Source organism: Symphalangus syndactylus, chromosome 9 (genome assembly GCF_028878055.3).
Source record: "Symphalangus syndactylus isolate Jambi chromosome 9, NHGRI_mSymSyn1-v2.1_pri, whole genome shotgun sequence".
Taxonomy (NCBI): Eukaryota; Metazoa; Chordata; class Mammalia; order Primates; family Hylobatidae; genus Symphalangus; species Symphalangus syndactylus.
This window is the reverse complement of record NC_072431.2, coordinates 68458367-68473063: the sequence shown is the minus strand read 5'-3', so window position 1 is coordinate 68473063 and position 14697 is coordinate 68458367. Positions and strand designations below refer to the sequence as shown.

Genomic DNA, 14697 nt, shown 5'->3' with positions numbered 1-14697 from the left:
AACATATGAAAATAAGTTGTATTTCTATACAATAGCAATAAACAACCCAAAAATGAAATTAAGAAAACAATTCAATTTATAATAATATTAAAAAGAATAAAACATTAAGAAATAAATTTAACCAAGGAAGGGTAAAATGTGTACACTGAAAACTATAAAACATTGTTGAAAGAGATTAGAGACCTAAATAAATAGAAAGACATCTATGTTTATGGATTGGAAGCATTAATATTATCAAGATGACAATACTCTCCAAATTGATTTACACATATAACACAATCCCAACAAAATTCTAACAGCTATTTCTCAGAGAAATGTTCAAGCTGGTCTTAAAATTAATATGTAAATGCAAGGGACCCAGAATAGACATAACAATCTTGAAAAAAGAACAAGGCGAGAGGTCTCACATTTCCCGCTTTTAAAATTTACTATAAAGAAAAAGTTATCAAGACAGTGTGATCGTGCCATAAGCATAGACACATAAATCAAAGAAATAGGATTGAGAGTCCCAAAATAACTCCTCATATTTACAGTCAGTTGATTTTAGACAAGGGTGTCCTAACCATTCAATGAGGAAAAATTGGTCTCTTGAACAAATGCTCATGGGATAACTATATATGTAAAAAATAAAAATAGAAAGAATTTGGATCCCTACCTCAAATCATATACAAAAATTAGCTCACAATGGATATAAACCTAAATGGAAGTGCTAGGACTACAAAACTCTTAGAAGAAAACAAAGGTTCAATTCTTTGTGACTTTGGATTAGGCAACAGTTTCTCAGATAGGACACCAAAAGCTCAAGCACCCAAAGGAAAAAAAGACAAACTGGACTTTATCAAAATTATAAACTTTTGTGCATTCAAAGACATTATCAAGAATGTGAAAAGACAACCCACAGAATGAGAGAAAATATTTGCAAGTATATTTGCAAAAAATAGTTGCAGAATATTTGATAAAGATGAGTATAAAGAGAATAAAGAATTATCACGAGTCAATAATTTAAAAAGTCAAATAATCAATTTTAAAATGGGCAAAGTACTTGAATAGACAAAGAAGACAGACTAATGAAAAATAAGCACATGAAAAGATGCTCAAAATAATTAGTCATTAGGGAAATGCAAATCAAAACTACAACATACCACCTTATACTCACTAGATTGGCCATAATTAAAAAAAAGTAACAAGTGTTGTCAAGGATGTGGAGAAACTGGAACCCTCATATATTAATGGTGATCATGCAAAATGGTGCAGCTGAGGTGAAAAATTGTGGAAAACAATTTGACAGTTTCTCAAAAAGTTAACCACAGAATTATCATATAACCCAGCAATTCTACTCCTAGATATGTACCCAAGAAAACTGAAAACATGTCCAAACAAAAACATATACATGAATATTCATAGCCCTATTACTCCTAATAGCCCCAAAGTAGAAACAACCCAAAAGTCCATCAACTGATAAACTGATAAACAGATAAATAAAATGTGCTGTATCTATACTCAGAATATTATTCAGTCATAAAAAGAACGAAGTACTTATATATGCCACAACATGGTTGAACCTTGAAAACATTATGTTCAGTGAAAGAAGCCTGCAAAAAAAGGCCACATGTTGTAGATTTCATTTACTATCAAATGTCCAGAAGAGGCAAATTTATCGTAACAGAAAATACACTAATATTTGGCAAGGAATTGGGTAAGGGTAGAATTGGGAGAGGCTACTCCCAGGTTCAGGGTTTTTTTGCAGGTGATGACAATGTTCTGGAATTAGGTAGTGGTGATAGGTGCAAATCATTTGAATATACTGAAAATCGCTGAATTGTATACTTTATTTTTTGTTTTTTGAGACACAGTCTTGCTGTGATGCCCAGGCTGGAGTGCAATGGCGTGATCTCAGCTCAGTGCAACCTCCGCCTCCCAGGTTCAAGTGATTCTCCTGCCCCAGTCTCCCAAGTAGCCCAGACTACAGGCGCGTGCCACCACACCCAGCTAATTTTTGTATTTTTAGTAGAGACAGGTTTCACCATATTGGCCAGACTGGTCTCAAACTCCTGACCTCAAGTGATCTGCCCACCTCGGCCTCCCAAAGTGCTGGGATTACAGGTGTGAGCCACAGTGCCTGGTCTATTTTATTTTTATAGTATATTTTATGGTATGTGAATTACATCTCAATCAGAGGTGAGGAAAAATAAAGAATGGCTATGCATGAACCAGTGATGGAATGTGTCAAGTATTATGACTGTGATACCTCTGTGCACCTGAATTCCTCCATCCCAGTCACCCAAACAAAGATCAAGGCAAACACAGCAAGTTCATCATTGGACCAATGGAGCTACAAAGACCCAGGATGACCATCTGGGAGATAGAGGCCTTACAGGTTTGAAGCTCAGGAAAGAGGATAGATTGTTCTGGGCTTGAGTGGTAGATCCCACTGGACAATTCCAATGGGAAACTGTCAGAACATACACAGTGGAGGAGCCTGCCCAGTGTGTCCTGATGCTGAGAATCACGAGTGATCCCAGTTTAAGAAGGGAAGGGGCCAAGTGATATGGTTTGTCCCCTCCAAATCTCATGTTGAAATGTGATCCCTAATATTGAAGGTGGGGCCTGGTGGTAGGTGTTTGGGTCATGGCGGTAGATCCCTCGTGAAAGGCTCGGTGCCATTCTTACGGAATTCAGTGAGTTCTCAATCTCAGTTCCCATTAAATCACATTGTTAAAAAGAGCCTGGCACCTCCTCCCCTCTCTCTCTCCACTCAGCATGTGACCTCACCAGCTCCCCTTCCTCTTCTACCATGAGTGGAAGTTTCTGAAACCCTCACCAGAAGCAGATGCTGACATAATGCTTCTTGTAAAGTCTACACAAATGTGAGTGAAATAAATTACTTTCCGTTATAAATTACCCAGACTCAAGTATTCTTTGTAGAAAGACAAATGGACTAAGAAACCAAGGAAGAGAAGAACAGCTGCAAAAAGAAGATTAGGGGAGAATCAGCAGAGAGTAGAGCCAGGGCACCAGGAGGAGCGATACATCCCATCAAGGAAGCTGTGTGACAATATCAGATGGTGCCAAAAGATCTGGGCAGCAAAATGCTCACTGGACTTGGTGAGCAGTGATTTCTGGCAAATGTTGCCTGAATGATTTCAGCTGGATGTACAGAGTACAAAGAATTGCATCTTACCTGGGCTTAACATAGGCCAATGTCAATATTCAAACTGAGTGAAACAAATGACTTAAAATAAAAACAAAATTCCCTGACAAAGGAAAATCTGCGGTCTCATCTTGTCTGCTTCTCCAGAGTGCCCTGGCTTTGTACACCCATTCCCTGAGCCCATCTTGACCACAGCTTAGTAAGTCTGAGAATAGATCAATCTGCCCTCATTAAAATGATGTTTGCAGAGCTTTTTAAATAAAAAAAAAAAAAAAGGGCACTGATTATGCTTTACACTTCAGGGGGAAAAAGCAGAACATTAACTTGTTTATACTATTGATCTTAACTATGCAAAATGTGCATTAAAGAGGGTAAGGGCATGGGCGAAGGAGCAGTTGCCTCTGGTTAGTCTCTTCAGTATTTATTTTTTCCAATTATATTTGCTTTTTGATACATTCGAATTTTCCCACAAAGAGCATGCATTACTTTTAAGATCAGAAAACAAAATTGTGAGGCTGGGAAAAAAACGTTTTAATCAATGTGAACTAGCAAGCAGGAACAACAATTTCAATGTAAGAAGAACTAAACTGATGACAAAAAAAACTGGGTATGCTTCTAAGATAAAGAAAGCATTACATAATGGTAACAACCATCGCTATTAATGAAGCCATGCAGATACAAATCTATAGTTGCCAAAGAAACTGACAACGAGATACCAGAAAACAAATATTAGGAACACAGGAAGGAAGAGTCATTATAAAAGGAGATTTTAAAACACCATTATCAAAAAGACTTAAAAAAATAAACTCATAGCCTACCAAAATACAGCAAATTGATGTCTGGCAGGAATTCAATTCCATGATTACAGTGTGTGGGGGTCTTTTTAAATAGATGTAGAACATTTACAAAACTCGATAATACCAGTTACAAGAACATCTTAATAAAATGAAAAATATTAGATTCCTCTTCTAGTTCAAGAGAAGAGATTTCTGGCCCGGGGAAAAAACATAGAGAACAGAACCAGGAACTGAGAAGAGGGAGATCACGTTAATATCGTCAACTCCCAGTCCCCTGGGTATTTGGGAGAGGAGGAGGATGATGAATGGATATTGATTTATGGTCTGGCTGAAACAAATACCTCCTCCTCCCATTTTCTTACTAAACATCTTCATGTAGACCTGAAATGTGCACCATTAAAATGGGACTCACAACAGGGCTCAAGGCGTGGTTGCTTAGCCCAACGGTTCTCAAAGTGTGTTCCCCACACAAGCTACATAAGCATCAAATAGGAGCTTATAAGAAATGCAAATTTTCAGCCTTACCCCAAGCCTTCTGAAGCAGAACTTCCTCCAGGGTGGAGTCCCAGGGGGTTCTTACACTAAAACATCTGCTGCTAAAGGTGTATAAATACCCCAGCTTCCTCACCCTCAGAGCAAGTTAACTCTGAGGTCTGAGTTTACACTGGCTCTTGGAATTTCCCCAGTGAAATTAAGCTCCATCACTCACAGTACCAATCTTTTGGGGATGATGCTTTCCCTTCACATTCTTACTTCCCCAGTCCCCTACTGGTGCTCTCTTCACCTCCCAAATAAACTACTTGCACTCTTGATGTGAATAAACCCATCTACTTGAAGATGTTTATTTCAGGGTCTGCTTCTGGGGGAAACTAAATGAAGATACCTACTAATATGGTTTGAATATTTGTCCCCTCCAAATCTCATGTTGAAATGTGACCCCCAATGTTGGAGGTGAGGCCTGGTGGGAAATGTTTGGGTCACGGGGGTGGATCCCTCATTTGTGGCTCGATGCCTCCTTCATGGTAAAGAGGAAGTTCTCACAGTGTCTGGGACCTCCCCCCCACTCTTTTGTTCCCTCTCTCATCATGTGACACTCACCTGCTCCCCTTCCCTTCTGCCATAACTAAAAGTTTCTGAGGCCTCACCAGAAGCCAAGCAGATGCTGGTGTCATGGTTCTTGTACATTCTGCAGAACCGTGAGACAAATAAAACCTCCTTTTTAAATAAATCACCCAAGGCCAGGCATGGTGACTCACACCTGTAATCCCAGCACACTGGGAGGCTGAGGCAGGAGGATCGTTTGAGCCCAGGAGTTTGAGACTAGCCTAAGCAACATGCCAAAATCCCATCTCTACAAAAAATATATATAAAAATTAGCTGGGCATGATGGCACATGCCTGTGGTCCCAGCCTCTCAGGGGGCTGAGACAGGAGGATCACCTGAGCCCAGGAGGTGGAGGCTGCAACAAGCTGTGATCGTACCACCGCACTCCAGCCTGGGTGACAGAGACCCTGTCTCAAAATCAATCAATCAATCCGTCAATCAATCAATCACCCACCCTCAGGAATTCCTTTATAGCAACACAAAAGGGACTAATAGACCTACTGAACCCACTAAGTGTCTAACCCTGTACTGGAGATTCCTGCGGTCAAGGAGCTGGAGTTATGGCTGAGATTGCCTTAACCTTCCCTCCCTCCTGCTGGGCTGGGCTCTACCTAGATTTCCTCAGGAGAGGGTGCACCATTGGCAGTGAGTCTTCACCCCAATCCAGCCCGATCTGCAGTTCATGCTCCTCTCTGGGTGTTCCAGCCCCAGGCCACCTCCTGTCATTTTGCCACTAGCTCACACCTGTGCTTTCCTTAGTGCTACCTGGCTTCATCATGCACTCCCTTGTTGAAAGACTTAGCGAGTTTCAACCACCAGCCAGGCCCTGGGAAACATTCCATCTAGTTCAGAGAGTCCACTGTGCAGACACACTGCATGCTAGTAAGTGCGACAGCTAGTAGCAAGGTGCTAAGACAGCACAGAACCAGGGCCTCATTATCCTAAAGGTGTATAAATAACCCAGCTCCCTCGCACTTGGAGCAAGTTAACTCTGAGGGCTGGGTTTACACTGGCTCCTGGATGTTCCCCAGTGGGATTAAGCTCTGACACCCACAGTACCAATCTTTTTACGATGCCTTCCCTTCACAGTCTTACTTCCCCACTCAGAGATCAGAGGAGGCTTCTCTGAGGAAGTGCTCTGCTGGAGACAGCTGGGAAACAGGTGGGACTTAGAAGGCCGATGACGGGGGACACAGGAACAGGGAGTTCAAGAGAAGAGATTTCTGGCCTGGGGAAAATATGCAGGGGTGCATGGAAGGATTGCTGGAGCAAGAGGTCTGTGGTAGGTGCAAAGAAATACCACAGAGCAGAGAACCGTGGGCATGTCAAGGAAAGAGACTTTGCTGCACGACTTAAGAGGCTTCCAGGAACTGAAAGAGCCTCCTTCTCACAAGGAGACAATCATTCTCAGGTTTAGAAGAATCTATAGATAACTAATGGCCAAAGGTAAGGAAATAAAACTAGGGATGTGAAAAATCCACCAAATGACCCATCTCTGTAAGCCAGAGGTCCCAGAGAAGGCAAACCACTGGGCCCAGGTGCACCCAAGCCCTTCAGAAGAGTGGGCCGGTTCAGAAGGGGCCAGGGACATCAGTTCCCAGGCTGATTAAATAGGAGAGGCTCATTTCTGTGCTCCTCAAGATAATCCGGTTTTAAACAGGACCCGTGGCATTGCCTCCTCCTCACCATCTTCTGGACGCCAGAGCAGCTTGCAGGGTAATCCCTCTCCTACCCAGCACGATGAAAGGAGGGGGTTTAGCCTACTCCTAATCCTGTAGTTGCTCAGAAGATAAGCTTTCTTGGCCTTCAGGCACTGACTCTAGCTGGCTTTCTTTTATCTCATGAGCTTGCGGGGGTGGCTCCCAGCAGCGAGCACACTGAATTTTGCGGGTTGGGAATCCAACACAAAGGCACCATTAGCAGCACCCACCCCCACTGCCCTGGATACCACGCCTTTGTCCAACTATTAAATATCTCCAAGGACCTCCCAGGAGTTTTGTTACTGACATGCAATATTTGCCTGTTGTACAGTTTTCATTGAGCCATCATTCCTAGTAGTGCTGAATTCCAGAAGATGAGCAAACACCACTCATTTTGGGCACAGTGGCCCAGAGAATTCCAATGTAGATAAACAGTTCCTAACACGGGATGGAATTTTTTATTTTGCTTTTTGGAGAAGGACAACAAAGATGGGGTGTGGGGTGGGGAGTGAAGGAGGAATTCAGCTCTTCACTGTCATCTACTTTAGCTAATGAGAAGAGGGAAGTTCATCTAGATCCATGGCCAGTCAATGATTCTTATGAGCCCTAGAGCAGCAGTCCTCAACCTTTTTGGCATCAGGGAGCGGCTTCGTGGAAGACAATTTTTCCATGGAACGTGGGGGTCGGGGGAGATGGTTTCAGGATCAAACTGTTCCACCTCAGAACATCAGACATTAGATTCTCAGAAAAAGGTTGCAACCAGCCAGGCACGGTGGCTCATGGCACTTTGGGAGGCTGAGGAGGGCAGATCACCTGAGGTCAGGAGTTCGAGACCAGCCTGACCAACACAGCAAAACTCCGTCTCTACTAAAAATACAAAAATTAGCCAGGCATGTTGGTGTGTGCCTGCAGTCCCAGCTACTCGGGAGGCTAAGGCAGGAAAATCGCTTGAACCCGAGATGTGAAGGTTGCAGTGAGCTGAGATCATACCACTGCACTCCAGCCTGGGTGATGGAGCGAGACTCCATCTCAAAAAAGAGGGGGTACAACCTAGATGACTTGCTTGTGCATTCACAATACGGTTCATGTTACTAGGAGAAGCTAATGCTACTGCTGATCTGACAGGAGGTGGAGCTCAGGCAGTAATTCCAGCATCGCGGAGTGGCTGTAAATACAAATGAAGCTTTGCTTGCTCTCCTGCCACTCACCTCCTGCTGTGGAGCCCAGTTCCTAACAGGCCACAGACTGCTAATGGTCCATGGCCCTGGGGTTGGGGACCCCTGCTGTAGAGGACTCAAGGAATAATAGACCAGGGTATGCCTAGGTATCTTCCTCTAAAAAAATCTTGGGCCGGGCATGGTGGCACACTCCTGTAATCCCAACACTTTGGGAGGCTGAGGTGAGCGGATCACCTGAGTTCAGGAGTTCAAGACTAGCCTGGTCAACATGGTGAAACCCCATCTCTACTAAAAATACAAAAGTTAGCCAGGCATGGTGCCGGGTGCCTGTAATCCCAGCTACACGAGAGGCTGAGGCAGGAGAATCGCTTGAACCCAGGAGGTGGAGGTTGCAGTTAGCTGAGATCGCGCTACTGCACTCCAGCCTGAGCAACAGAGCGAGACTCTGTCTCAAAAAAAAAAAGAAAAGAAAAAATCTCCCATTCCACAGATATGCTCCAGGGACCAGGAGACACAGATGCTCGGGCTCACGTTGGAATGAAAGTGGCATTTCTCCCTGCTGTCATCATGTCCTGTGCACAGGACAGCCACCCCTGTACCTTCATCGCTGTTGTCATCCACCAGAATTATTTCCTTCAGCAGGTGTGTGGGCGTGTGATTGACAGCACTGTGCACTGACCGCAGGATCACCGACAGGGCCTCGTTCACGAAGATGAATATGATGGATATCTGGGGCAGGTCCTTGGAGTACTTGAGCTCCTTACACCTGGGGAGGGAGAGATCGGACACACAGTCAGAGGAAGGATAAAAGCTCAGGCGCTGCAGCTGGACATAGTGTTAAGATTTCAGCCGAATCCTCATCCAGTCATCCCAAAGCGTGAATCACTGGTTCCCTTGGGCTTCTCCTTGGCTAAGAACTGAGAATAAACCCTAAGGAGGAGAGCATTAACAGATGCAGCCCCACTTCCCCCAGATTCACTACCCTACAGGTGGTGGGTTAGAATGTTAGCTCTGTGACAGCAGGAACCTCTAGTATAATATAATATGGAGCACTTAGTGGGTTCAGTAGATGTCTTCATTTGGGTTCCCCCAGAAACAGAGCCTGAAACAAAGGTTTGAGTGCAAGTAGTTTATTTTGGAGGTGAAGAGAGCATCACTAGGGGAGTCCAGGCATCAGTCCCAGGCATATGTCTACCTGCATCTACCTGTGCTGCCTACCTGTGCCCTGAGCTTCAGGGCACACCTGCACAACTTCTGACTCCAGCACCTCCATTTCCTTGCCTGAAACCTTCTTTGCTGATGCCTAAGCGATTAATCCACCCCCTAAATCCTTTAACTAGAGACCACTGGGGACACGGCGCAGTGGCTCACGCCTGTAATTTCAGCAATTTGGAAGGCCGTCGCGGGAGCATCGCTTGAGGCCAGGAGTTTAAGACCAGCCTGGGCAACACAGCAAGATCCTGTACCTATAAAAAATTTTAAAATTAGCCAGGTGCAGTGGTGCATGGCTGTATTCTCAGCTACTCGGGAGGCTGAGGTGGGAGGATCACTTGAGTCCAGGAGGTCAAGGCTACCATGAGCTATGATTATGCCACTGTACTCCAGCCTGGGTAACATAATGAGACCCTGTTTCCCCTCACTCGCCCCCCAAAAAAAGAACACCAGGAATTGATGTATTAGGTTGGTGCAAAAGTAATTGCGGGTTTTGCCATTAAAAGTAATGGCAAAACCCGCAATTACTTTTGCACCAACCTAATACAAATACCCCAGCTCCCTCAGCCCAAGAGCAGGTTAGTTGTAAATTTCCGCAGCAGGATTAAGCCCCCATCACCCACAGGAGCAATCTTTGTAACATACCCTTTGGAGAGGGGGTGCCTTTCCCTCCCAGTCTTACTCCTCACTCCCCTAGTGATGCTCTCTTCACCTCCAAAATAAACTACTTGCACTCAAACCTTTGTTTCAGGTTCTGTTTCTGGGGGAACCCAAATGAAGACATCTACTGAACCCACTAAGTGCTCCATATTATATTATACTAGAGGTTCCTGCTGTCACAGAGCTAACATTCTAGGAGAGGCAATAAAACACCCACGCCAATTATCATAGTCAAGGAAAAGGACCCTACACCTGGAGGAGTGTGCAACCTAAGGCACACCAGCTCTTCTTCGGTAAGTCCTAGAACCTCCCTGGAGACAGGAGACAGGACAACCTGCTGACATCCCTCCCTCAGAATACCCAGCAGCCCTCATATGCCCAAGTGCAGAGATAAAAGGGAAGAATTCCTCTCATCCAGTCTGGACTCCAGAGCATAGAGCTTCAGCCTTCTCCACGGCTCCAGGTGATGTAAGAGATGATTTAGTACCCAGGGAACGTGCTCTGCTTCTCTCGGTCACAGGTGCACCGAGAGTCTGTCCAGGGAGCACTGAGGAATTTCATTTTATGCTTACGCCTAAGCCACATTGGAAATAGCAAAGAGAAACACAGTGGAATGGAGTGCCGAGGTACCTGCACTTTAATGCTTCCTTCTTCTCCTTATGGGAGATTGCACAATATATAGCACAATGGAATAGGGAGCAGAACAAAGAAAACAGATGAAGTCACGGAGTGAGAGAGAAGCGGAGCTGAAGAGGGAGCAAGAAATACGGCTGTTTCTTATGCTGAGCAGCTTGGGCTATGTCGGGCCGTATTAATCATGTAGGCAATTTTCAGAAGAAAATAAAGTTTTGTTACAGTATGTGTTTGTGTCTCCTGGAGGAGATCGTCCAGGGATGCATTGATCAAGCAGCCTCATTGTTACCATGCTGCTGTAAATCTACTTCTGGGGCCTGCCAGGGAGATTACAGTGATTATTGACGGGCTCACAGGCAGTTGGCAGGAATCATCTCATTGACTGTGTGGTGGTCCACAAGACAAGGGCACTCCAGAAGGTCCCTCGGAGGCCGCTCAACCAGAGGCCAGCAGCCATCCTGTGCCTGGTTGTGTGGCAGCTGTCCCATCTCAGCTCATTCTCACCAGCTATACACATGCGTGTGTTACTGTAAAGTGGTCCTGATTCAGACCCCAAGAGAGGGTTCCTGGACCTTGAGCAAGAACGAACTTGGGGTGAGTCTGTAGAGTAAAGTGAAAGCAAGTTTATTCACAAAGTAAAGGAATAAAGAATGGCTATTCCATAGGCAGAACAGCCCCCAGGGCTGCTGGTTGCCCAATTAAATGGTTATTTCTTGATCATATGCTAAACAGGGGTGGATGATTCATGAGTTTTCTGGGAAAGGAGTGGGCAATTCCCGGAATTGAGGGTTCCTCCCCTTTTTAGACCATGTAGGGCAACTTCCTGACATTGCCATGGCATTTGTAAACTGTCAAGGCGCTGGTGGGACCGTCTTTTAGCATGCTAATGCATTATAATCAGCATACAATGAGCCGTGAGGATGGCCAGAGGTCACTTTCATCGCCATCTTGGTTTTGGTGGGTTTTGGCCAGCTTCTTTACAGCATCCTTTTATCAGCAAGGTCTTTGTGACCTGTACCTTGTGCTGACCTCCTATCTCATCCTGTGACCCAGAGTGCCTTAAACTCCTGGGAATGCAGCCCAGTGGGTCTCAGCCTTATTTTACCCAGCCCCTATTCAAGATGGAGTCTCTCTGGTTCAAATGCCTCTGACACACGGTGTCAGGGGCACACGTTACACACCCACCGACTCTGTGCATGTCTTCCTGGGGCTGGTTTCTATGATCCTTTGCTTTTAACAGCTTCTGGATTTTGAAATTGAAAAGAAACAAGGCCAGATTGTGCAGTCCTAGCACCATCTTTTCCACCCACAAGCAATGGGGTTACACTGCAATCAAGGATCCGGTCATAAGTCAAGCCTCTTGGCTGGAGCAGGTAACTCCCCCTGGTGAAATGGGAAACGTAGCAGCCTTCGGGGTATGGGGTCCTCAGTCCTGCCCTTTCATGGGTCCAGGTGGCCATTCAATAAATCACAGGGGATTTCAGAAGCGAAAAGTGCAGCACCCCACCTGGGACCTGTAACCTGGGGCACACTGCTCACACCACCTCTCTTCACAGCTCAGCGTCTTCGTCTGTGAAACTGTGGCAGGCCAGGTCTTACTAACAGCTGAACAGGCAGGCCTCTGGAACAACTGTTTCAGCACTGAGTGGTTAAGTTAAATATTAAAAGCTGAAAGAGCCGGTGTCCTTATACAAGGGCTGGAATGTAACAAAAGCCCACGGAGAGTTTTGCCCCGGCCTTTCCTGGGCCTTCAAGCAGGACAAGATAACGAAGGAATTCCCAACAGGACTCATTTAGGATGAAACAAGTTTTCAATGGGGGTCTGAAGAAACTCCCCAGACCTCCACAAACAAGTTTTATTGGGGGTCTAAAGGAACTCCCTCCACGATTTAGCAGGAGACATGATAAGGGTAATCACCCTCAGCACAGAGACCCATATAGATTAAGTAAATTTACTGAGGCTCCAGAGGAAGGTCTTCAGGACTCACACGTTAGTTATAGATTAGAAGAAGCTAGGCTGGGCGCAGTGGCTCACGCCTGTAATCCCAGCACTTTGGGTGGCCAAGGCAGCCGGATCACAAGGTCAGGAGTTCAAGACCAGCCTGGCCAATATGGTGAAACCCTGTCTCTACTAAAAATATTTTTTAAAAAATTAGCCAGGTGTGGTGGCAGGCGTCTGTAGTCTCAGCTACTTGGAGGCTGAGGTAGAAGAATCACTTGAACCCGGAAGGCGGAGGTTGCAGTAAGCCGAGATCACGCCAGCGCACTCCAGCCTGGGCAACAAAGCGAGACTCCATCTCAAAAAAAAAAAAAAAAAAAAGAAGCTAATCACTTATGTCTTCAGATGAATGCACGCTTACATGTAGGCATATAGCTTAGAAGGTATACAAGCTGTAAAAACCTTTGTGATTTTGAGTTGGTCTGGTGATATTTTCCAGGCCTTCTCCCTGTACCCAGTTACAGAAATAAACTCTCTTTCCCATTTCATCTGCGTCTTGTTATTGGGCAGAGAGAATATGCAGCCCGACCTCGGTTTGGTCTGGGAACAAAACTGTCAAAATAATCCACCCCACGGCTAGCTCCAGGCCTCCTGTAAGAAGCAATGGAGATACAGCCTCTGGGAGCCCAGGAAAATGTCCCTGGGGGCAGGAGACAGACTACCTGCTGAACACCAGGTATTGATATGCAAATACCCCCAGCCTCCTCAGCCCTGGAGCAGGTTAACTTCAAATTTCCCCCAGTAGGATTAAACCCCCATCACTCACCTCCCGCACAACACACCCTTTGCTGTGGGGGAGGGTGTTAGGCACTAACTAATAAAGGTCCAGTCTGCCAGGCTGGCCCTGCCATTCTCCCCCTGGCTCCTCTGCTGCCTTTTGCATTTCTCTGATGACCACTGGCTGGGCTTCCAGAGCTGTCAGTAAACCCAGACCCCGCCTGCACAACCTACTCAGGGCTCTGCTCCTGGACAGGACCCAGGTTTCTAACCTCACCCAGCTGAACAATGATTCACCTCTCGGGGCCAGAGTCTTCCAAGTTTCACGGATTTACTTGAGAGCAGACAATATAAATGCTGTAATTATTATCATAAAAATCAGCATTCTTTTTGCTGATCATTAAGCTCTGGGGAGGTAGACTCTGCCTTTAAAAGAAATCTCGAAGCCTAGCCTTTTGCCTGATATATTGAAGATGCTCAGAATATCCTGGGTAGATGGAAAGATGGACAGCTCAAGTTTTGTCAGGGGCATGTGAACCAGGGCAACTCCATCTTGAATAGGAGCTGGGTAAAATGAGGCTGAGACCTACTGGGCTGCATTCCCAAACGTTTAAGGCATTCTAAGTCACAGGACGAGACAGGAGGTCAGCAAAAGATACAGGTCATGAAGACCTTGCTAATAAAACAGGTTGCAGTAAGAAGCCGGCCAAAACCCACCAAAACCAAGATGGCGATGAGAGTGACCTCTGGTCGTCCTCACTGCTACACTCTGATCAGTGCAACGACAGTTTACAAATGCCATGGCAATGACAGGAAGTTAACCTATATGGTCTAAAAAGAGGAGGCATGAATAATCCATCCCTTGGCTAGCATATCATCAGGAAATAACCATAAAAATGGGCCACCATTTTATGAGTTGGTCTCATAGAGCACCTTTGGAGCTGCTCTGTCTACAGAGTAGCCATTCTTTATTCCTGTACTTTCCTAATAAATGAGCTTTCACTTTGCGCTACAGATTCACCCTGAATTCATTCTTGGGTAAGATCCAAGAACCCTCTCTTAGCTTCTGGATGGGGACCCCTTTCCTGTAACAATTCTAAGCATTTTCTGCCAGGAGTAGACACAGGCATGGGTTGATACGTACATTACTTCCAATCAGATACCTGATACCCAATAGGGCAGAAAGACGATCAGTGAAGGAAGGGAGTGGACAGTTGATGGGAGAAGAGAGAGGCGGACCTCACAGGCCACAGACATGCTAGAGACTGCACAAAGCATGGAAACAGATGCTCCTGCCCCTGGGAGATAATGCTGAATCCATTCCCACTGTGGCCTGAGGACCCTCAGTGTATTCAAACTGCATGGTGTCTGCACATCCCACACGCTGCAGGCGTGCAGGCTGGCATGAAAGAAGCCCCTCCCTCATTCTCTCACTCCTGAAGAGCTAAGGGGTGAAACGTTTAAGGGCTCAGTGCTAGGGTGGCCTGCATGGAGTCCTCTGGGTGGCCTGGCAACAGCCAGTGCTGGGCAGGAGGATCCAGGGAAG

General features: G+C 45.6%; 1 protein-coding gene across 2 annotated transcripts in view; it reads right to left on the bottom strand.

Annotated features, from left to right (window-relative positions):
* The window catches only part of GALNT17 (polypeptide N-acetylgalactosaminyltransferase 17), a 585888-nt gene that overhangs the window by 315837 nt on the left and 255354 nt on the right, over positions 1–14697 (bottom strand). For both annotated transcript variants that reach the window (XM_055292944.2, XM_055292945.2), the window contains exon 3: positions 8530–8696. In XM_055292944.2, coding sequence (XP_055148919.1) covers positions 8530–8696 — 167 coding nt within the window. The remainder of the gene's footprint in view (positions 1–8529; positions 8697–14697) is intronic.